Source organism: Plectropomus leopardus, chromosome 8, assembly GCF_026936395.1.
Source record: "Plectropomus leopardus strain MGB_pleo_1.0 chromosome 8, ASM2693639v1, whole genome shotgun sequence".
NCBI lineage: Eukaryota > Metazoa > Chordata > Actinopteri > Perciformes > Serranidae > Plectropomus > Plectropomus leopardus.
This window is the reverse complement of record NC_142183.1, coordinates 22,101,474-22,124,118: the sequence shown is the minus strand read 5'-3', so window position 1 is coordinate 22,124,118 and position 22,645 is coordinate 22,101,474. Positions and strand designations below refer to the sequence as shown.

Genomic DNA, 22,645 nt, shown 5'->3' with positions numbered 1-22,645 from the left:
AGTATGCCGTTTGTTTTTATATACTGGTGTGTCATATTTAATGTCACAGACAGACCAGGAAAAAAAGGTTAGTAAACAGAAAAAAGCAGCATGGAGGCCAGTGAAAATGTTACAGTGGTTACTTCTTTACATATCTCTTATTCAGTTTCTCTTTCGTGTTTTTGCTGCTGCAAAGGACTATACATTAGCAGCTCACAAAACCAATGAAGCCAACATGGTTACAACAAGTTACTCATAATTAATTGCCCAAATATGGTCACCTCTGGTTTTAAAAATACAGGATAGCGATAGCTGAAATGCTAAACTCAAGGCTTCAAAATGCGAGCCCATAAACCAATGAGTGACATCACGGTAGCTACATCTATTATTCATACAGTCTGGGGGGAAAACAAAAGCTATTACGATTCATCCTGTGAGGGACATGAATGTCTGCATCAAATGCTGTGACTCAAAAGTGCCAACCTGTTGGTGGCACTAGAAGAAAAGTCAGGAGACCATCAAAAACATTAAAATTCAGACTCTAGGAATGATGAAATTTGGTGCCAATCCATCAAACAAAGCTGCAGACATTTCACTGTGTAAATGACACTTTTGATCTGCCGTTGGCACTAGAGGGAAAATGCAGAAGGTCACCAAAGTCATTAATCCTCTGGGGACCATGCATGTCTGCACAAAATTTCATGGTCAGTTGAACAGTTGCTGAGACATACAGTCTGGACAGCCCTATGGGCTGACTGGCATTGCCATCCCTCAAGCCATGGCGCTTCCATAACACTTCTCATTTCTCTGTAAGTATTGACTGCTAGGTAACTGATAGACAGACCATCTATGTCTATTGTTGATTTATTTTTTGAGAAAGGGGCTGGTAAAATATGGTTTACATTATATTTTAATCTGAAGTTTATGTGCTCCAAGGAGAACAAACTGTTGCTAACTTTAAATTATTTTTACTGTAATGTGACTTTACCAGTAGTGCCCCAGAGTCAGTATGTTTGCTCCATCTATTACCTTGAATATTTCAAGCTATATGAGTAGTTGTCTCTATCTTCCCAGCGTCTCTGTAGGCCCCGACTGTGCACACAGAAAGCCTGGGGGAAATGGCCTGTGAAAACAGCATGCCTCACTCGTCTCTATCACTGCTCTACAGCTTGAAAACACACACACACACACACTTTCTCTCTCTCACTCTCTTACACTAGCAAATGAATCCCCGCTCCCACTGATCATAGCCATTCACTATCATCTGTCTTCATTGCAGGGGCTTGGGAGACAGCTGGTAGTGCTGTATTAGGGTGAAAGATTAGTCTTCACTACATTCAGCTCCCTACACGAGGTCCCACATCAGCAAGTGGATAACTAGCCCCTGTCCCCTTGTTCTCCCTCTGTCTCTCAGCTCAATCATGAAACCATTCCCATAAGTGGGCTCTAATTCACATGAACAACAACACTCATGTAGGCCCCTTGGACAGACAGGCGTCCTTCTTATGCAGAGACAGGAAAGCAATTTTAGCAACGGACAAGTAGGGCAGATAGTAACATCTGCATACAGAAAAACACAGATGGACTCCCTGCATGTTAACATTGGAGCAGTTGTTGTACACAAACTATTCCTGTCTTCCTCCAACCTGGGAGTCTGGCTGACGTATAGAAGGAGCTCCGCAGGTCCGGAGGCAGCAAAGACACTTGCTACGGAGTAAAAAGGCCTCCATGCTGCACCAGCTCAACAGAAAGCCTCCTTTGTGTGTGTTTGAGAGGGAGAGAGAAAGATTTATGGTCTGTGTTTTAGGCTGATTGTGCTCCTGTATGATTCATTACATGATCCGGTTTAGAAGGAGAGAGAGAGAGAGAGAGAGAGAGTATACAGGATCAGCGAGTGATCACAGTCTGCTGGACACTGAAACAAAACACCAGCACCAAAAAAAAAAAAAAAAAAAAAAATTATGGATGGCCAAAGAGGAAGTGAGAAGTGAAAACTGAGACTCACTTTGTCCTAATTTCTTCTGAACACAATATAAACAGATTATAGAGACTTATCTGCCAGGAAATATTGCTGAGGTCCCCACATTTCTTTCACTATCGGAAGTGGAATATTTTATGGGAAGAAAATGAAACAGATTGCAGACTTAGCAAGACATTTTGTGACCAACGGCAAAAAGTTGAGTCAGACAATGCAACAGAATTCTAATAACAATAATATTGTATATTGTGTCCCCGGCCCTCTCTCTCAGAAGCACAGAGGATCAATAGATCTATACAAGCTGATGAGATTTTAGGTCAATTTAGCATCTCACCAAATATCTCACCTTGTGTTCCTGAGTTATGACGCTGAATAATAGCCAGTGTTTTTGTAGAATACTGTTATCTCACAGTGAAGTTGAACTTTGACTTGTTGGATATAAAATTTCAACATTTTACTATTATGTACTATTAGACATTTGTGTGAAATATTGTCATAATCAGCTATGAATTCTTGAGTTTTGATTAGTGAGTAGACAGTGACTTTGCCAAATTCTTATCATTTAAATCTAATGTCCAAGTAAATGTTTGTGCTAAATCTGAAGAAATTCTCCCAATTCAAAATGACTACAATGAAATAAAACAACTACAAAACAACCATTACGAGACACAAAGTGACTGAAATGGTTAAAAATCACCACAAGACAAAAAAATGACCACAAAGACATGCAAAGCACCTTCAAGAAGAAGAAGAGACATACAATGACCACAAAGAGACATAAAATGACCACAAAGAGATGCAAAATGACTAAAAAAAAGGGGGCAAAACATTCACAGACACAAAACAACTACAGAAGGAAAAGTCTGTGTCCTGCTCCTACAAAGAAGAGGTGGTGAGGCCTTACTCACACTACAAACGGAAACCATAACGCTTCCAAAACCAAAATCTTGTATATTTGCCCACAAATTCTGCATGCAGATGTCAAGCATGGACTATACATATTCTACCAGTTTTTACTTTTTGTTGTTTTTTACTGAGTGCAGAGAGTGATAAACTTGGGTGAACAGTGTAGAAATTGCATCCTTCTATAAATTAGTATGTACTTGCGTTCGCATTTATGTAATCAGTTCAAATGATCATATCCCATTTTTTAATTATTATTTTGGTCTTCTTGTCATTTCTTGTTATAATAAGAATGTGTCAACTGTATATGTTTCTGCATCTGAGCAGTACCGATAATGACTTCCTCATTACCTGCACCGACCCTTTAGATGTGACATCACCTCTAATGCTTCAGTAATCTCATTGTGCAGAGGGGTGTGTTTCTGCTCTCCAATCATCAGACCTCAGTTCATTATGTTGACATTTCCGGTGTGTGGTCGCTCTAACACACAGATATTGACCATACTTGTGAGGACCCTTACAAGCATAATGCACTGCACATTCCCAAACCTTACGGTCCAAGAAGCACTGCTGCAAATGACATCATCATGAGCATAACGACCACTGGAGCAAAAGTGAATGGAATAAATCAAACTAAATTACAGACTATTCTGTTGTATGTGTCATTAAAATTGTAACAATGACCTTCACTTGACTCGCTAAGCATTCATTTCTCACAGCATGATGACATTATTGAACAGAAGAAGCATACGGGAAATGCTTCTCTTATATATTAGGTAAGCTAGTGTTAACATGCTGTGAGGGCGGAGGACTTTGTGCAAAGTTCAATAAAACGAATCATTCTCAGCTTTGTTTTTATCACATACAATCTCTGTAAGTAGAACAGCCAATAAAAACGCTCTCTCTCAGAAATGACCCATGATTGGCTCCCGCCACGGCCTAGACTTTGTACAGCCTGAAAACTGAGTTAAGAGGAGGTGCAGAAGCCTAATTTTCCCTAAGACCACTTGATTACATATTATCAAAGTTTATAATAGGATTTATCCCCGTTATGCAAAAATTAAACTGCCCACCCTGGATTTAATGTCTTAAACACCCCCTTGATGAAATAAGGAACAGACAAAATGTCATCACTTTGCAAAAGTGTTCTCACTGTCTACAACAGATACGACCTCTCACAGAGACTGAGGTACAAACACACATTTATGTGCATCTCACGTGCTTCAGGACAGGTACAGTAACATTTTCTGTCACTGGAGTAATTTGCACTTCACACTAAATGTGCTCTGAACTATGGAGACAGACCTTTAGTCAATTAGCCTGCTTCAGAGTGGGAGGCTCAAACTGCTTTGCCTGCAGGGAACAGCGTCTTTAGTCTTGTCATATAAATGAGAGGCAGCTTGGATCCGCCTCATTTATCCTCCGTCAGTGGTGTTTGGGCTTTTAAATTGAGCTGCTACAGCAATATGCTGTCTCTGTCTGGTATGGCATTACTACGGGGATGCTGGAGCTGACCAAAATAAAATGTCAATCCAATCTCAGTCCGTAACATTAGCATTATAAAAGCTAACTGCGGGGGGGGCAGTCTATGGAAGCGCCAGTGTGACAGTTGATGAATTAGCCCACATGCCAAAGCTGACATGTACGTGTAAATAGCCCCAAGTCATTAAGAACTCTGTCACGGGGCATTTTGCAAACAGAATAAATGCTTATTAGACTTTTTAACAAGGAAACAATCAGCTGCAACAGGACTGACACACAGATGCTGGAAAGCTGTTACAAATGGAAAGCGAGGAGCGAAATGGGTATGGTGCACGAGCAGCTCTCAACAGAGATGAGACGGAAGTGAGATGGCTCATTCCTTAGCTACTTTCATCATTAATGTTGAGCCCTGTATGAACACATGAACAACCAATACCGTCACTGAGAATGAATATATTGTATTGTCCTCCAGTGAGGCGGATCCAATTAAAAATCCAATTTTCTGACGAGGAACAGATATTTATCAGCGAGGCTGCTTTAACTAGTATGCTAATATGGCTGTGTGTTGTGGAGTTTGTAGAAAGTGGCCAACAAGTCTAATAGAGGGAATAAAAATGATCTGCAAGTTAAGTTTAAGTTAAGTATTTCAAGTGAATTACACTATTCAGAAAAATCTAAAAGAAAAAAAAATGTAAAAAAAAGAGAAAAAAGGAAAATTACTTTCATGTTTATTACAATAATTGCCAAAGTACCCAATTCAGGAAAAAAAAAACCTACACACTAACAAAATAGTTGCAAATTAATTTGCCTTTGCTCAGCTGATTGATTAATTGACTAAAAAAATTAGCTGTACTTGCATAAAGAATTGGGCAGTTTGATTGTAACAAAACATATTTCATGCACTCACCTCATGTTTTTTTATTTTAAAAAAAAATCTTCATCTGTAAAGTAACTGGTGACTAAACCTTTCAGATAAATGTAGCGAAGTAAAAAGTACAATATTTTCCTCTGAAATGTAGTTGTTTGAAAGTATAACATTTTGTGAAAAGAAAAGGCTCAAGTCAAGTACAAGTACCTCAGATTTGTACTTAACTACAGTACTTGAGTAAATGTACTATATTCCACCGCTGGTCATTTATTTCCCCACAATATTTGGTCGAAGCAACTAAAGCATAAAGGTTTTTAAGGTTATCTTTATCCAACTAAACTCACTTGAATCATGATACAGGACACTAGGACAAGCCTCTGATGCTGAAGACAAACGCTGTGTATAGCACGCCACCGCCCCGACCTCTCATTGTGCGAACATCACACTCCTTCTATTTAAATTAGTTCTATAACAATGCAGCTCATCTGAGGTGAAAAGAAAGAAGTTAAAGGCCAGACACAACAGATCTGTGTTCATCTGGAAAATTCTTGTTGTAATGAATTCTGCTCTGGCAGAGAGGAGGTGTGGGGGTGAAGGCCGCTCGGGAGGAAGGAGAAGGGAAAAATGATCAGATGTGGGCGTACGGAGACGACATCTGTGCAGTAAGGCTCGAGAGGTCCTGTTTCAGAGCCGGTCAATATCCTTCATCCTTCATATGTATTACATTTTGATTGTGTGGGGGATAAACACTGCACACAGAGACACAGATATGGGCAGATACAGGCTACACATGCACACACGAGGGAACAAAATGCAATCCTCAGCTGTCCCGCTGAGAATCACCACAGGCGAATTCATTTTGACATACATTATTTGTTTACTGTATGTGAGCATGGTGTGAGCTACTGTGAAATCTTTTTTTCCTGGACCCATGGTGATATACAAAGCCCACCTGCATCTCTGTTTTATTCCCGTCCTCCTTTGCTGTCATATCTGATAACTGTCATCATAGCTAGATGAAAAAATGAAGAAAAACAAGACAACAAAAGAAGTGCATTCTATTGACCTCACATCTTAATCTTTTTGTGTCAATGTGTCACTCTTTGTTTCTGGATGATGCCTTTTTCCTTAAAGGGATACTTTATGTAAGCTTGTTAGTGGGTAGTATGTTACTGTGGCAAACGTCTCTTTGTCTAACCAGTGCCTGGTTCTCCCTGCTCACCTCCCAAAACAGCAAAACTCCACCGTCTCACTGGCTCTTGGGCTGCGGTTCGATCTACAGGCTGTACTTCTGCATTTTTGTATTGCCCACCACCCGTGCTGCCACAGCAGTCACAAAGACCATAGAAGCAGATCAAGAGACAGACTCGTCCCTCTCTCTCAAACTTGGACCAAAGTCCAGTCAAAGAGTAAAACTAGGCAGTGCTGATCAAATATAAATCAAGATTATGTTATTGCACTGCCTATTTATCTCCTAAAATGTGTTTACTGCCTCGTTCAGCTGTAATAGTAAGCAAGTGTTTGTGAACAGGAAGTGAGTACCATCCTGCTTCCTGCCGACGGGAATGAAAAAAAATGAGGCCGAATGGTTAGACTAAGCACACTAACCAAATATGAGCTAAGACTCTGTTACTGCGTTGCCTATTTCTCACCTCAAATGTTTTCAGAAACGTGTTTTAAGGTCATTGATTAACTGCAATACCATATTTTTTGTTTAATTAATTTTATTTATTTATTTTTTTTTATTTAAACACTGTGCAGGAGAGGTTAGAAGCCTGAAAATGTCTTATAGAGACACCTCCGCTATTAAATGACGGGATTATTCATAAAAAGAAAAATGATAAAAACAAAGATGGCATAACTGATAAAAAATTTCAAAACTAAGCAGTAATACAAAGTTAACAAAAATGTACAAGTGTCAAGGAGTTTGTTGTTAGAAAGTGAAATGCATTTCAAAGGACTCAATGAAGTGCTACAGGTCTTAGAGTTTAAAAAAGCATAACATTATTGTCGATATTGATAGTAGTGATGGAAGTAGGTTTTTCCAAAGAGATAATCATCTGTATTTCAGTGAATATTGATTGGGAGAGGACCAACAATACGGACAATTACCCGCCGGCCGCCCATGTTTAACACAGACCAGCAGGAGCGTTTATTGGTTTCGTGCGGCGCAGTGCATTCTGGTAGTTGTAAGTTTTCTACCTCTTGAGAAAAAGCAAATTGCACAGTACATTTTCTCTGTTTTCTCTGGTCATGTAGCAACAATTTCAAAAGTATCTCTACTGCATAGAAAGCCTAATTTTCTGTAAGGACTCTTTTTATATCTGCAAAATATTTCCTTAACCAGTCCTCAGCTATGTCGTCATAGCAACCTCGTCTGCCAGAGAGTGAGCTTGAACCCATTGTTTTGGGTTAATATACACTGTTTCTAGTACCCATTATGCATTCATACCAACTTAATGGGCAATTTGAAAGCATTCAACTTCTCCATAATCAATGTGTCATTATATTTTTGTAAAAAGAAAAGCTTTTAAGTCCACGGGCTGTCGATAAGATGTACCAGAGAAAATGTTTTTAAAGGTTATTGAGGGAAAATAGACAAAAACTAAAAATGCTAAGGAGAGCTAAAAGCATTTAGCTCATCCATTATCTCAGTCTGGGAGGTTAGAGGAGGCTAAAAGCACTGGGGGCCAAGAGAGGCAGACAGACTGACTGCGTCTGGGGTCTGAACCCAGATCTACATCTAGCCATTCCCAACCGTCTGGCTCTGGCTGTCCACCAGCAGAGAGTCCCTCCCTTCAAACAGCCAGATGCTGCAGGCTCTGGTGTCGTACTTTACTAGCAGACAGAGCAATCTGTTTCTACAATATCAGACTGGGACTTCATGTTGTGGTGATGGGAATCAGGTGATGGACAGTGTGACGGTCCCACTCCTGACCTGCTTTAGATAGTGTATGTGTGCACAAACATTCATGTATGGGTATGCGTGTGTGTGTGAGAGAGAGTGTGTCTGCCTTCCATTAGACAGTATTAGATGTCGAACCTCGGCTCGGTCCCAGAGGAGCGACAGCAGATTGAGCTGTGAAGATTACCCAGAGAGCTGTGCGGTGTGGTGTGGTGTGGTGTGCATACGGCCCAGTTTCTGATGCATGAGTGATCTATAAATTTACTCTGTGCTTATGGGAGAGAAACTTTGTGTGTATTTATGTCTCCCTGGAACACGGGTGCCTCCTGACAAGCACATCACACTGCAACATTTCAGGTCAGTAACACTCACACCAAGACAGAGGAAAGTGAGAGAAACTAACAAAGATGTTGCAGCCGCACAATCCTGAGGCACTTTCTCTCAAGGTGACACAGCAGGGAGAGCCGAGGCAACGAATTCTGTCAAAAAGAAGGTGATAGTAATGCAGATTACTTACAGGTGGTCTCTTGAGCTTTAAATTTATTTGTGTATAAAGAATATGTTGGATATTTAGGATCACAAGGAAAAAAACTCAATATTAACGGTTTCCAGCATCGCGACAGGATTTGACTATCGATTTTTAGGTCCCAACTAAATTAAATTTTCAATTTAAGCTTTGTTTTCTTGTCCACTTGTCCCTGTACTTTGTTTAGGTGTCCGCATAATTTTGTCATTTCTAATAGCTGATTTTTGGCTCAAATGTAATTCTGCATCTCACTGCTGATTTCAAAGTTTCGCGCTTACAGGAATGCTTGCAACAAATAGTCGTGGTCTCACTCCAAAGTCGTCACATGGTGACAGTCGGTCAGTGACCTTCCACGTCAAACTATACGTTTTAGGCGTCCTTGCTGCGTCAACCTATGACGTTCTGAGTTCCAGGTGAGAACGGACTGGTAACCACATAATATATGGAGTGCGAATGCGCTTTTAGGGTGTGTGTGTGTGTGTGTGAAGGTGGATGGGTCCCACAAACAACTTTCGTGCGGGAGTTTGGAATTTGCGTCCCGTATGTGTGTGTGTGTGTTTTCTACACCTTACCATGTGCCTCTTATGTCTAAACCTAACCACCCGTGACTTTGGTGCCTTATCTCAACCATCGTGACAGTCCGCGCTGTTGTGTAAAAATTGGGAACATGCTTCATCATCCCGCCACACACATTTCTTGACATCACTGTAGCTGCATTCTGGAACGTCACAGGTTGACAAGGCTGGGGTAACTAAAACGTCATAGGTTGATGTGGAAGGTCTCTGACCGACCGTCAGTTCGGAGTGAAAACGTTTTGCGGGGAGCAGCCCAAACATAGAGTAGAGCCCAAATTCTGGCTTAGCTTTTGAACCACCAGCTTTTGTCTCTCTGTGCATTTTTGCACAGACGATTTCCTTCACTGCTATTCCCGACAAACTGAAAAGCCAATACTGGAGTTTTCTAGTCATTGTCCATTCTGTGCTGAACAATAAAAAATGAGCAGCTTATCGTTTCACCGAGATAAGGCAACAGTTATTTTGTTGGCATTCAACAGCTGAGCCTCAGTCATAGGTAAGCTGTCAAGACCTCATCAGTTGTTGAATGCTAACAAGGGAACTGTTGCATTATCCTGGTTAAAATTTAATTTCCAGCACAGTAGCTAATACCCATTTATCTTAAAATGTGGACAAAACCCCCACTATCTGGTTTCAGCTTTTCAGAAAGACTAATAAAAGAATCATTCAATGAAAAAGAAATCCTGGTCTGGCTGAGGCTGCTGGCACAGAGGCTAGCTCAAAAAAAGGACGGAGGACTTCATCTGCCTATAACGTTGCCATTGTGCTCTGCTGCAGAAGAATAGCAACAGCATATCTGGTTCAGATAGTGCGGTGCTCCATGCTCTGACTGATGGCCCTATCTCATGCATAGTGAATAAGAGGCTATACAGAGTTAATGAGTGACCAGCGACAGGGAAACGGCCAAGAGGAACATGACGACTGACATGTTCGAAAAGTAGGTCACGGGATATTTTCTACATCGTGTTTTCACCCAGCTGAGCGGCATCCATCCACCTCCTCCTGTTCCTCTCCAATCTAGCCTTTCTTTAAAGCCATTTCTCTCTCCCCCATCTCTCTCACCCTCTCCTCCACCTCTCATTCATTGCTACCTAACTCTCCCCTCTCTCCACGTCCTCCCGTCTCTCAGAAAATCCCTTTAACAGAGTGAGGACCTTTTCCTCTCCTCCTCCAGGCATATATTTGGTGCAGTTAATGGATAGTTGAGAAATGACTACCGGCAGCAGGGGAGGGAGGAGGGGAGGAGAGAGGAAGGAGGAGGGCTGGCGTGGGCTCCTCTTTTGTCTGTAAAATACTATGGATAGGAGACAGGCCAAATCACATCACAGCCCTTTCAAAAAAGCTCTGGACACATTTTCATACTGCACACATACCGAGACGCGCTCTATTGAATTGGGTCTCTTGGATATAAGAGCTATGAATCTTGGTTTAAGAAGTCAAAGTGTCTAAAATGATAGCTCATTCACACACGGTTTGCCTTTAGAGAGGAGGCTCTATAGACAGTGGAGCCTTTGTAATGTGACAAGAACCTTTACAGAGACCTGGCCCACACACTCTGTACTTTTTACTCTCCCCGTCTTCCCTCATCTCCCCTCTCCTGCATCCCTCCAGCTCTCTTCAATAGGCCAATTTAGATTTTTCTCCTTCTGACAGCGCTTTCCAGCCCTCCTCTCCTCTGCCCGTTTCCCTCCTCTTTCTCTCTTCCATCATTACTCTGTGGTATTGTGTCTGGGCTTGTTGCCTCCTCTACTCCTTGCCTGTCTCGATGTGGATCTAATGGCTAAATAATGACTACACATCTCATCTTTAACTGCTGCCTGATCAGGGTAAGAAGTCTGTAATCTTTCTCTAGGTCCTAATTGATTTCCTGAATAGGAGGCCTAATAAGATCCAGGGGAATAGTCATTAAGGGAATGTGAGACAGGGTGTTGCCTCGGCTTTAATGAGGCCTCTTATGAAACAGAGGAAGCCATTACACAAAGCAAGGTAAAGGGACACCTCTCTGCAAATGTGATAAAACAGGCTGAGCTTGTGTTGCGCAGGAAGAAAGAATGTGGGACACAATGAGCAGCTCAGGTACAAATAACGCCTCCAGCTGCTTCAGCAATCACAGTTTGCTCCGACACATATGTTAAATGATTACAAGGGACGCTTCAGTGCCTCCAGCAAGTTGCTGTGGGCCTTCCTCTCAAAACAACTGGACGAGGTGATTTAAAACAGTCCAAACACTGAATAAAGCAATTTCACATTAAAAATTGTTGGTTTTTTTTTTTTCCAATGCTGTCATTGCAGAGGGGCTGCGAACTACAGTGGCTTATGCAAAAAAGCAAATGGCCCTATCTAGAGTCCGTTTTTGGTTTGTTTGTTTGTTCAGGGCTACCGTAGAAACATGGTGGTGCAACATGGCAGTCGATTCTTATTTTCAAAAAAAAAAACAACAACAACATAATAATTACACTATATTCCATTCCTGACCATATATCCCCTTACATCCTAAAGCGGAGTACAGAGGACTGATGGAGAGCTTTGTCACATGGTGCAATCAAGGTTAAATATCAGCAAAACCAATTAGCATACAACCAGAGGGACCGGACAGAACACAAATCTGCAGCCGTAACAGCAGACAATGCCTCAAATATGAAAGTTACTGCAAAGAAGCCACAAATCCTAAAACATGAACGCTTCAACCACATCTTCAGCTCAGCAGCATGGAAGATTTATACAAGGTGGAGTTACCAAGTCAGTGTCTCTGTTCTTGAGTTATGACGTTGAATAATGGCCAAAAAAAGTGTTTCTGCAGAACGTTATGATGTCATAGTGAAGCTGACCTTTGACCTTTTGGAAATAAAATGTTAACACCTCATCATTTTATCTTATTAAACATTTGTGTGAAATTTTGACATGATAAGCATATGAATTCTTAAGTTATAGCCAAAAATCTATTCGGTGAGGTCACCGAATTACAATCAGTTCATCCTCAAAGTGGAAGTTTGTGCCAAATTTGCATAAACTCCCTCCAGGTGTTCCTGAGACATCGTGTTCACAAGAGCGGGATGGGATGACAACCCGAAAACATAATGCCTCCAGCCACAATTTTTGTCAGCGTGAAGGCGTAAAAAACTGAACAACTTGAAGAAATAAGGTGAAAAATTGTGTTTATAAGAGATTACTATTTATAGTATTTATACTGAGTGTACCAAACAAGTGAGGGAACAAGACAAATATGCTGGTGCCAAATAAAAGCTGCCAAAATAAACTCATCCTGACAATCCCCCAAATGGACCCTGCACATGATGAACTGAAACCATCTGTTGTGCTGTCCTGGCTCATTCCATTATTTTAAAGGGACATTAACTAACTTCATCACGGATCAGACTGGAAGTATTTGAAAGAGAAAAAACACACTTTGTCCACTGTAAATGAGCATTAGATTTCTTAAACACAGATTTTCTGTATTCCAAGTACAAGTCATACCACTGACTCAAAGAATAGACATTTCTCACATTTATTAAAGAGAGAAATTGGTCGACTGCATTTCAATCAATCCAATGACAGCATAGTCTCGTGTTTACAGGTGGGAAACAAATCAGCTGATGCTGCCAGAGCTGTGACCCTGTCCCAAACTGAGTATCAAATCTAGGCAGGTTTTGTATGTAGTGCATCACAGTAGAAAAGTGAAAAAAATGTTAATATAAGAGGTGGGAATCTGTAGTCACCTCACAATAAACCCAAATCTGAATATTAAGGTAAAGAATATGGATGCAACTTCTGGATTTCTATTATGACTTACTTTTATCTCACTTTATAACTACTTGCTGCTTTTAAAAACAGCGTAATAGTAACTACTTCTCATTAAAATAAACTAACAGATTAACTGTCACTAAAAATACAATGTTCAGAATAAATGGAATATATGTGTCAACTGGAGGGTTTAGTAACAAATTTCACGGCACTGCAAAGAACCGACAAGTAAAGACACAAACGTGCCTTTAGTAGCATTAGGACTGTAAACGGTCACACACATACATACATCCACTGCGTTTCAACGTCAAATCGGTTCAGCTGCATAGAACCTACAGCTGGTCTTACAAAATTGTTACAAACGATCATAATGCGTTTTAAATTCCTCATTATTGACTTTTCTGCAGCGAGACAAAATCTTTCAAGAGAAAATGGTGATGCACTTAAAAATCAATTTTTTTCACCTCACTTAGTTACCATTCTGACTAAATTTACCTGATTAGCAGTGCTGCTGATGGAAAGCTTTGTCACACTATGAAAGTCAACTCGTGATGAAATAGAAGTGAAACACCTCAAGCGCAAGAACAGTATGTTTAAAAAAAACTAGTTCTAATTAAATACTGTATTTATTAGCGTGAAATACGTCTTTTTATTTTGACATAGGAAAAGAAGCACAGGTGTTAATCATCAAATTAATGAAGGTTGAATTTCATTTAGCTGCTTCAGTTTCAGGCCGCTGTACCGTGCACGCTGGGTCACTGTCACATGGTCACAGCTCAGTGCTACACTAGAATGTAATGGAGTCATTATTAATGTTATTAGTTACACCAGTGCTGTCCCTTCAGCTGAATTGTCTGCCGTGACAAAGGTCAATTGGGACAGAATTACAGACGGAGAAATAGTGGGCAGAGAAAAGACAGCAGGTGAGACAACTCCAACATTAGAGCATCTTCACTGTCATGTAACAGGGCTGCAATAATGGCACTGACGGTGATACTTCACAGAGAGCAGTGTGAATGATGTGGCCTTGTATCCGGCCTGCATGTTATCATTTATCATAAATCAATATGGAAAGGTGGAATGGAGAGGATCAGATGTGAGCTGACATTAAAATGCGAGTGCCCTCCTGCCGTTTGAATGAATTTTACTGAGCGTTTTCAATCTAAAAATAGATTAAAGATCTCTCGCTTTCTTTGTCGCTTCTCTTCATTTCTGCACTCAAAGTGCAAATGGACGACACATCCGAGAGATTCTGAAATGATCCTCCTTCATGGAGAAGCAAATTACCGCCCTCATATTTTTTTTTTCTCTGATGGAAAATAGAAAGAATATTTCAATTGTTCTGCCTGACACGTTTCCTGATGGGAACTAAATCTCAGAGATCTTCAAAAAGCCTGTTCATGAGAGAGAAGGAAGAATTTGGGGAGGAGAGCGCAGGGAGTGAGAAGTCGTGCAAACGAGAGATATAGAGACAGAGCGGGAAGAGGAGGAAAGCATTATATTCAATAATTTGATCTCATATGGGATACTCTGTAAGCTTGAATGAACCTATTTTCTGTCATTGTGTGAGTGAATTTAAAGAGCATCTGATGGATGTGAGCTCATGCAGCAGCAGGTACATTAAAAGAACAGTCTCTGCCTATTAAATCTGCGCTTTATGGTCTCCCTCCTCACTCATAACCACATCTTGTAAGAGATAAGACTCTTTCTATTTATACCTGGGTATTTGCTCGTGGAAGGCTTCATAATAGTTTGGGAATTACGTGTGACAGATGGAGTATTGGTCTTCTTATTGTGCGCCATAAAACGCTTCTGTATCCTTCGCAGGAATTTGAATGAGTATCCAGAGAAGGAGGCAAACGATTGCTCTGTGAGTCTTTTATTATTGCCATTTGTAGCACAAGTCTCCACTGAGCCTGATTTAAAGAGCAAGCAATCTTTCTATAGATAGCAAATGTCTGTGCCTGCAGGGTTGGAGGAGGTAGGTGTGCAGAACCACACACAGAAGTAGACAGTTGAGTATGTGATCAGCAGCCCTCCCACTGAGGAAGACAGCGGTGTGAAATAGACAAAGAGTATATGCCTCTGGCTCCTCTTAGTGCTGCTTTCCAGCCTCTAGTTTACCACTCACTTTCTCTACTTTACAACTGCAGCAGCAGCAGAGCAGAAACAGACATATACCATGAAAACAGACAGCTGGGGAAAACAGCCAGCAGTCAGCTGTAGAGGTAAAAACATCACCTGCTCCTGTGTCAGCTTAATTATCAACTTCTGACCAGGAAGCAAATATTTGTTCATTTAAGCATCCAGCAGTGAGTAAGGCAACAGTATTTAGAGTAATGTGCCAGGAATTTGGATGCACTTCCTTAAAGTTATCCTGTTGTCACAGTTGCATCATTAATATTCACCTGAGCTTGTTCAAATGACCAAACGGAGAGGGCTGTGATAGCCTCTCTGTGTCAGAGAAACGTGTATGACACACCTGCAGGCAGGTTTGGAAAGAGCCTATAGGCCTACTCAGGCAAAATTATCATCATTATTATTTTTTCCTCAAATAAAAGTAAAATGTAAATAGATGAAACTAAAAAGTAAACCAGTTAATATGTATTCTGAGTAAGGTGTGATATAGTCTACCAATAATGACATTAACTGTAATATTTAAAGATGAAATAGAAATATGATTTTGACTATAGACAAATGTTAAAAGTATGTAAATAGTCTAACACTCTGTCTCCCTTTTCTGGCGCCATCTTGACTTTTCACTAACCACAAAGTGTAACTGCTCTTTAATCTCAGTTTTGCACAATTATGGTAACAGACTCTGGTCACCTCCCGACACTTGTATTTTGAGTGTAATTCATTTGCCAAAAAAGAAACAAAATGCACAAAAAACCAAATCAAAATTGAAGATGAATTTGGCTGATGATTTTCTTTGTTTACTTCAAATTTCTATAAATATTGTTATAATATCGATATTGTGAACTCTTTTGGCCATGATAATCATGTAGTGAAAATATGATATTGTGCCAGTTAGCCTACATTTTTAAAAATGGAAAGGGGGTGGAAGGAAAGTAAAGAAAACAGATAGATGATAGGTAGATGTATTAAAGCACAAAGCATATTTAGGGTACAAAATAAAGCACATAAGCATGTCAATGTAGCCTCTGTCAGATCACACCACAGAACACCTATAACCACACAAACCAAAGATGTCTTCTCAACAGATCACACTTTGCAGCCTGTGCATATAAACTAAAGATCAGTTTGACCAATACAAGTGCCTCCCTCAGCAGAATCAATGAAACTCATACAAATAATCATAAAATGACCAACAATAAATGAAAGGAGCTAACACCACAACTTAAAACATATGAATAACGCTAAATTTTAAAAAATAAACTTCACACTTCTCAAAAAGATGGACAACACAGATCATTAAACAATAAAAAACCCACAGCCACAAACACACACAGGACTATTGAGGCAAAATAAAGAGCTGTGTATTTCTGCACAGCACGTAGAGCGCGCACATGCTAGCCTATGTTGCCTGGCAACGTGTCGTCCTTCTCTAAATCTGCTGTACTCACCTGAACGAAAGTCATTCTGGGAGTCTTCAGCGCGAGCTGCTCCAGGTTCAACTTCACTGCTCGTTCATTTCCAACGTTAATATTCCCAAATCTACTGAGACAGTCCACTCAGCGTCTCTGTCCCTCAGAGGGACAGAGACTCCTCTGCAGTCTCACTGTGACTGAAGTTATCGTCCCAAACAGCACAGAGGCCTCACACGCGACAATGAAGGCAGAGGCTCCTCAGTGAACGCCGCATTTGTAGCATTTAGCATCTTAGCCTGACCCAGCATGCACCTGTGCGTCCGCTGGGTGTAGGTATGTTTGATTTGTCTCACTTAGCGTGCATGGCTGGGCGGGGCGGGGTAATAAATCACTGATTAATTAAGGTAGGTGCTTTATTTTAAAACCTGAAGAAATATAAGAGAAAAGTGGTTTAATTTCTTTCAAAACATACAATAAGGCAATGAGTAACTTTACAAGAAATAGCTCAGTCATTATTAAGAAATTAGTAAAAAGTTGCAAGAAAACTATTTAAAAATAACCAAGAAGACCATTAGTCAAAAGAAGCATAAAAGGAAGGTAAAACCCAAAACCAACAAGAAAATGGCCTTATAAAGTGCTTAAAACAATATAGATATATTTATTTGTGTAACATATGATTACAAGAATTTCTGTATATTTTTGATAATACTAGCCGCCTTTTTTTTTACCTTTTACTAAAATTTTGCATGACATTTCTTGACAAGTTGCTTTTCGTGTTTTTCCCATGTTTTTGGAAAGAAATCAAAGCAGTTTCCAGTGCTCACATACAATAAGCTATGCGTTATGATTTTTTTTTCTATTAGTGCTTTCTCTGTATAAGGATAGGAATTGAAATATTGAAAAAAAACATGGGAAAATAAAAAACACATTAATAATTATAATACTACTACTAATAATACAAAGGCTACTGGTTTTTAAAACTGCTCAAAAAAGCAGACCACACAAAAAAACAACTTTGTTATAGTAATGACAGTAACTGCAGTTTGTTACATGACACTAACAATGCTTAGAACAATCCATGTACTCTGCAGCATTAACAGACATTCATGCCACCATACAGTGAGTGTGATCAATACGTTTAAAACCAGTTAAAGTTAAATGATGGAAGGGGCTTTCAGTAAACGTGTATGATTATAACATACAGTATGAAGAGTGAGGCAGCCTGTTGTGAAATAAAGTGGAATCAATTCACAAGTGTGCTGGGAGCTCTTTCATTTGTGGGTTGGCTTTGCATAGTGTGTGTGTGTGTGTGTGTGTGTGTGTGTGTGTGTGTGTGTGTGTGTGTGTTTGTTTGTTCATTTGTGCCAAGATTTATTTTGCTCTGCTTTACATACAATAACTGCCAACTTCCCATTCTGTTCTGTTCTGTTGTTTTCGCGTTTCCTCATACTGATGTCAAAAGGAAATCCCAATTTTCTCGGCTATATAACCATGGGTGTTGCGTTTGTGATATTGGCGATCGTTTCTATAGCTAAAAATAACACTGCACTCATAAAGTGAAGTGCTGAGAAGTGGAAATGCTGCAACTTTAATGTAAGGATAAAAAAAGATGGCACGGATCATTCAGACCAAACATCACCAGGGATACTATTATTTGCCTGAGGGCTACTTTTGCAAAATGACAGGAGGCCAGGGGCCAATTAATAAAAAAAAACAACACAGGTCAGGTGTAAGCAGGGGTATTTCTGGAATTTGAAGACATTCGAGGCTCAGCCTGGACCCTGGATCCTGCCGTGGAACTTTTAAAAAAATATAAACAAACTGTATTTTTATGTGATTTTACACACACTGGCACCTAATTTACATTTAAAGTTTGAAAAATCTTAGCATGAATCAATTTGTTACTTTCTTTGTAAATTAGAAAATGGTCGACGGGCCACCCTGCAACCTATTGTGGGCCAGATTTGGCACACGGGCCAAAAGATGAGTATCACTAACATAGACAAGAAAGAATTTTAACAAAGCCGAGACTAGTTAACTGTAAATTTATCATCCATCACAGTCTGCAGTGTGACTTTCGGGTTAGTCTTTGACTTACTGTATTTTCCTTGTGCTACAATTAAAGATGTTTAAAACCAACACTTCAGGAATTTTCACTTTAGGTTCTACATGAAAATGACTTTTCCAAAATAAAGATGTGTGAGATAGAGCAGCAGTGGATGTGCGTGTCTGCTACAATAATGGAAGCCATGCACAGCTCCTGTCCGTTTACAGTGTAAACAGCACAGAAACGGCCTTCCTCCACTGTTCCCAGAGGGGGATGGGAGGGAGGCTGGCAGCTCTGGCAACAGAAAACACATCTACAGTACACGCACGCATGCAACACACCATCAGTACAAATACAATCACCACCCGTGGAGTCATAATCGGTTTCCCAATTTTTGCTCAAACCCCTGTAGTATGTAAAAGCAGAGCGATCACTGAAATGCACCAAAGTACCTCCATAAAACAATGCCGTCCCTCCCTTTATAAGGCCACACTGACTGTGCGCTCATAAACACACATATCCCTGTTTATCTGCAGTGTAACAGCCCTCAGTTCTGCTATCTCAGTGCGTATCAGCTGTATAAATAAATATGAGCTGTGACTTTCTCGGAGGCTATAAATAGAGAGGGACCCTGGGTAAAACTGGTGTCTCCCACATGCTGCAAGAAGGCCTGCTAACCTGGACATGCAGTGCTGCCTCAGCACTATCACACACACACACACACACACACACACACACTTGGGATGAAGCCAAGAATAATGTGCTCATCAAAGATTCCATTCACCTACATTAAGGTTTGCTGTGTGTGTGTGTGTGTGTGTGTGTGTGTGTGTGTGTGTGTGTGTGTGTGTGTGTGTGTGAAAATATTAGGGCACACCGAGGAAGGTGACAGCTCATACGTGTAATCCACCCTGCTGACCTTTGACCCTCACATTGGCTGTTCCCATCATCCTATTGTTTACTCTCCCAGACCCAATCAGCCGTCCTAGGACCGTCTCCCACGGTGACAGTGGGACTAGCCAATGAGCCGAGCGCTCCTGGTGCTCTGTGCAAACTGGACTTGTTTCAAATGTGTGCTCAGCAACACACACACACACACACACACACACACACACACACACACACACACACACACACACACACACACACACACACACACACACACACACACACACACACACACAGCGGGCCTGGGAGCCAACACTGTGAGTCCACATCATCCTGTTAAACTGAGAAACTGTCAGGCCTCTGTTTGCCCATTAGCTTCCACATAGAAGGTCGGCCATGTCGGACTCACAAGGGCGTGGAAAAGCTGATGGTCCCTGCAGATCCTAAAGGTGCCATTACATCATTTCCCAACTTTAACAATAACTATATTTCATGTTGCTGTTTTCCTCTCTTGTGTTATTTTTACCCCTATATGTTGTTCATACCCTTTCCCATCTTTCTCTTGTATCCATTGCCTCCTTCCAGAGTTGTGGACTCAAATCACATGACCATTGGTGACAAATTTTTGACTCAAGTCACACTCAAGTCACAAATTTAATGATTTTACACTTTGCTTGACAAAATCAAAAAGACTTTTAACTTGACTTAGATTTTAACATGACTTGCGACGTCATTCGGACTTGAGCCTTTTGACTTGAAAATACTTGATACCTTCCCCCAAGCTCAAAGATTAAAATGCATGCTATTTAATATGTTTGCTACAAATAAATAAATGTCCTTCATTTCAGGATTCAAGTAACATTATTTATTCACAGCAAGTTGACAATTAATTATCCAGATCCACTTTGTTCAAACTAATCGGACAGTTGCAAGGGCAAAAACTGAAGAGCTACCATCATGTTACTGAGTGCCAGTTAGAAAAAATAATATCAAAGATAAAAGATTTTATGTACAAAAACTATACAGTGGTCCAAAAAAAAGCTCCCAAACAGCCCAAACACTGCAGTATATAAAATGTGTGGGTCCAAAATTATAGGTGAAGATGCCAACATTGTTTGACAATTTAAGTTATGCAAAAAACAGTGAGTCAAGGCCAGTTTTAATATAGTGAGCTAATGCTTAGCTAAGGTTAGCTTAATGGTTAAGTAACTTTTTAACAAACTTGTTTTAACAAATAAAAGCAATTTTACAAAGAATTCATGATTTTTGCCAATTTAATATTGGGATAATTTTTATTGATGAGTGTGCCACGGTTTAGGACTCAAAACTTGAAGTTTAGGACTTGGGACTTGACTGAGGATTTGTCAGTCTAGACTTGAAACTTGATCTTGACCTGGGACTTGTGAGTCTTGACTAGAGTTTTGACATGGGACTTGAGTGCAAAGAGTTGAGACTTGTGATTTGCAAAACAATGACTTGGTCTCACCTTTGCTTCTGTCTGCCTTTTTGTTCATATAAAAGTATTCTCTCCCACATTTTGCTCTCCTTCTTTCCTTTAGCATTTCTTTTCTGCACTAATCAAGTGTGAAAGATCAGTTTTGGCCCCTTTAACACCCGTTTTCATGCTCCAACCTTGCCAATGCCTGCTAAGGCCTGCACAGTAAAGAGGAGAGCGTTGATGTGCCGTCTCCCTTGCTCATATCCCCTCTGTTTCCAGCAATCCTTTTCTTCCTCTTCATCCCTTGCTATCTCACCACCACACACTCTGTATCTGTTTTTCTGTCTGTTCCACCACCTCCTGCTCCACCTCCTGCTGACAGACAGACTATCACATATGCAGACACTTCAAACACGCTCCTTCTCAAAGAGATCCTTGGAAGAGAGCTTGAGAGAAACCCTGAATAAGTCATCAAATCAGCTGCGTTTTTCTTTTTACCCTCCGTCTCCTGGCCTGTGTGCTGCTCTGCTTTCTTTCTGCTCACTGTTTTCTTTTCTTTCTTTTCACTCTCTCTCTTCAGTAGCTCCACATCTAGCTTTTATTGTGTTTACTTTGTTTCTGTTTCTTTTTTTGCTCGTCTGTTTATTCCCATCATTTTACTCCTCACTCCTCTGCATCTATCCAAAATATCTGAAATAATTGCTTTTACTCATCCTCTGCCCACCCAGGAATCTGGCAGAAGGATACTCTAATAACATCCCCGGCTCAAAAGGGATTTCCACTGAAATTTTCTCTCCCTTTAATTCATTTTCAGCTCGAGTAGAGTGAACATCTGTCTCACCATACTCTGGGACGACAGCTGTGTGATGCAAAGTGGCAGTTGCATATATACATAGAACACATGCATCAACTGCCTGGGGCTGCAGTCAGCCAGAGAGACAGGTTGGTTGTTAAAGGTATTGCTCCTCTCACGTCCTGCCGGCTCTAAAAAAGAAGTTGTTCCCATGGTAACTCTGCCAGGTCTGTTAATTGACTGTCAAAATGTGTGATGCTCCGTGATGAGGAAAAAATTCTGCAAACAAATGTATAGCATGGTATTAGTGGGTAGATAATCACATCGCACAGCTGCCTCTAGAGATGACAGTAAGAGCTATCTAATCAAAATGTTAATGATATGAGCTGTAATGAAACTGTAGAGCCTGTGGAAACTCACACGCAGGCATGTCAGAAGTTAAGATGTGCAGAGGGTTTTAATTGAGAATGCGTAGAGGAGTGATGGCTTTAAAAAGCAATATAATCCAATTTAGTATGGCAGCAGAATAACCTACCCACACATGGATACCAGTGACGCACAGCTCAGATGTATAAATCTAAGTGGGATTGTTTGAGAAAGAAAGAGAGCGAGAGAGAGCAGGAGTCTTTCTGCATGTGCTTCTTGTTGCCTGAAGACACCTTGTTCATGTTCTGAAATAATCCACAGTGTTGGGTGAAACCTTGAAACAGACACTCGTTTAAAATGGATGAGAGTGAGGCACAGACGCTTTCTGACACCAAGAGTTATGATTCTGTTCAACAGGGTCTGGACATGAGATGAAAGTTTAACAGCCAACCCTGAATAACCCAGAGAGGCCTGAATAATAAATGTAACGGGTCTGTTTGTTTTGGAAAGGACGCGACCTCTGTGGATATTTTGGCTCCTGGTAAAAGTCCTGAATGTCTGGGTCTTAAGTTATCATGGAAAAAAGGTGAGCATGCATTAGCGTG

At 40.5% G+C, this 22,645-nt stretch overlaps 1 protein-coding gene across 1 annotated transcript in view; it reads right to left on the bottom strand.

The window, feature by feature from the left end:
* The window catches only part of LOC121948507 (ras-GEF domain-containing family member 1C-like), a 68,439-nt gene extending 51,618 nt beyond the window's left edge, over nucleotides 1-16,821 (bottom strand). Inside the window, exon 1 of the mRNA XM_042493910.2 lies at nucleotides 16,545-16,821. Within this exon, the coding sequence (XP_042349844.1) occupies nucleotides 16,545-16,559 (15 nt within the window). The 5' untranslated portion in view covers nucleotides 16,560-16,821. The remainder of the gene's footprint in view (nucleotides 1-16,544) is intronic.
* Nucleotides 16,822-22,645: the final 5,824 nt, after the last annotated feature.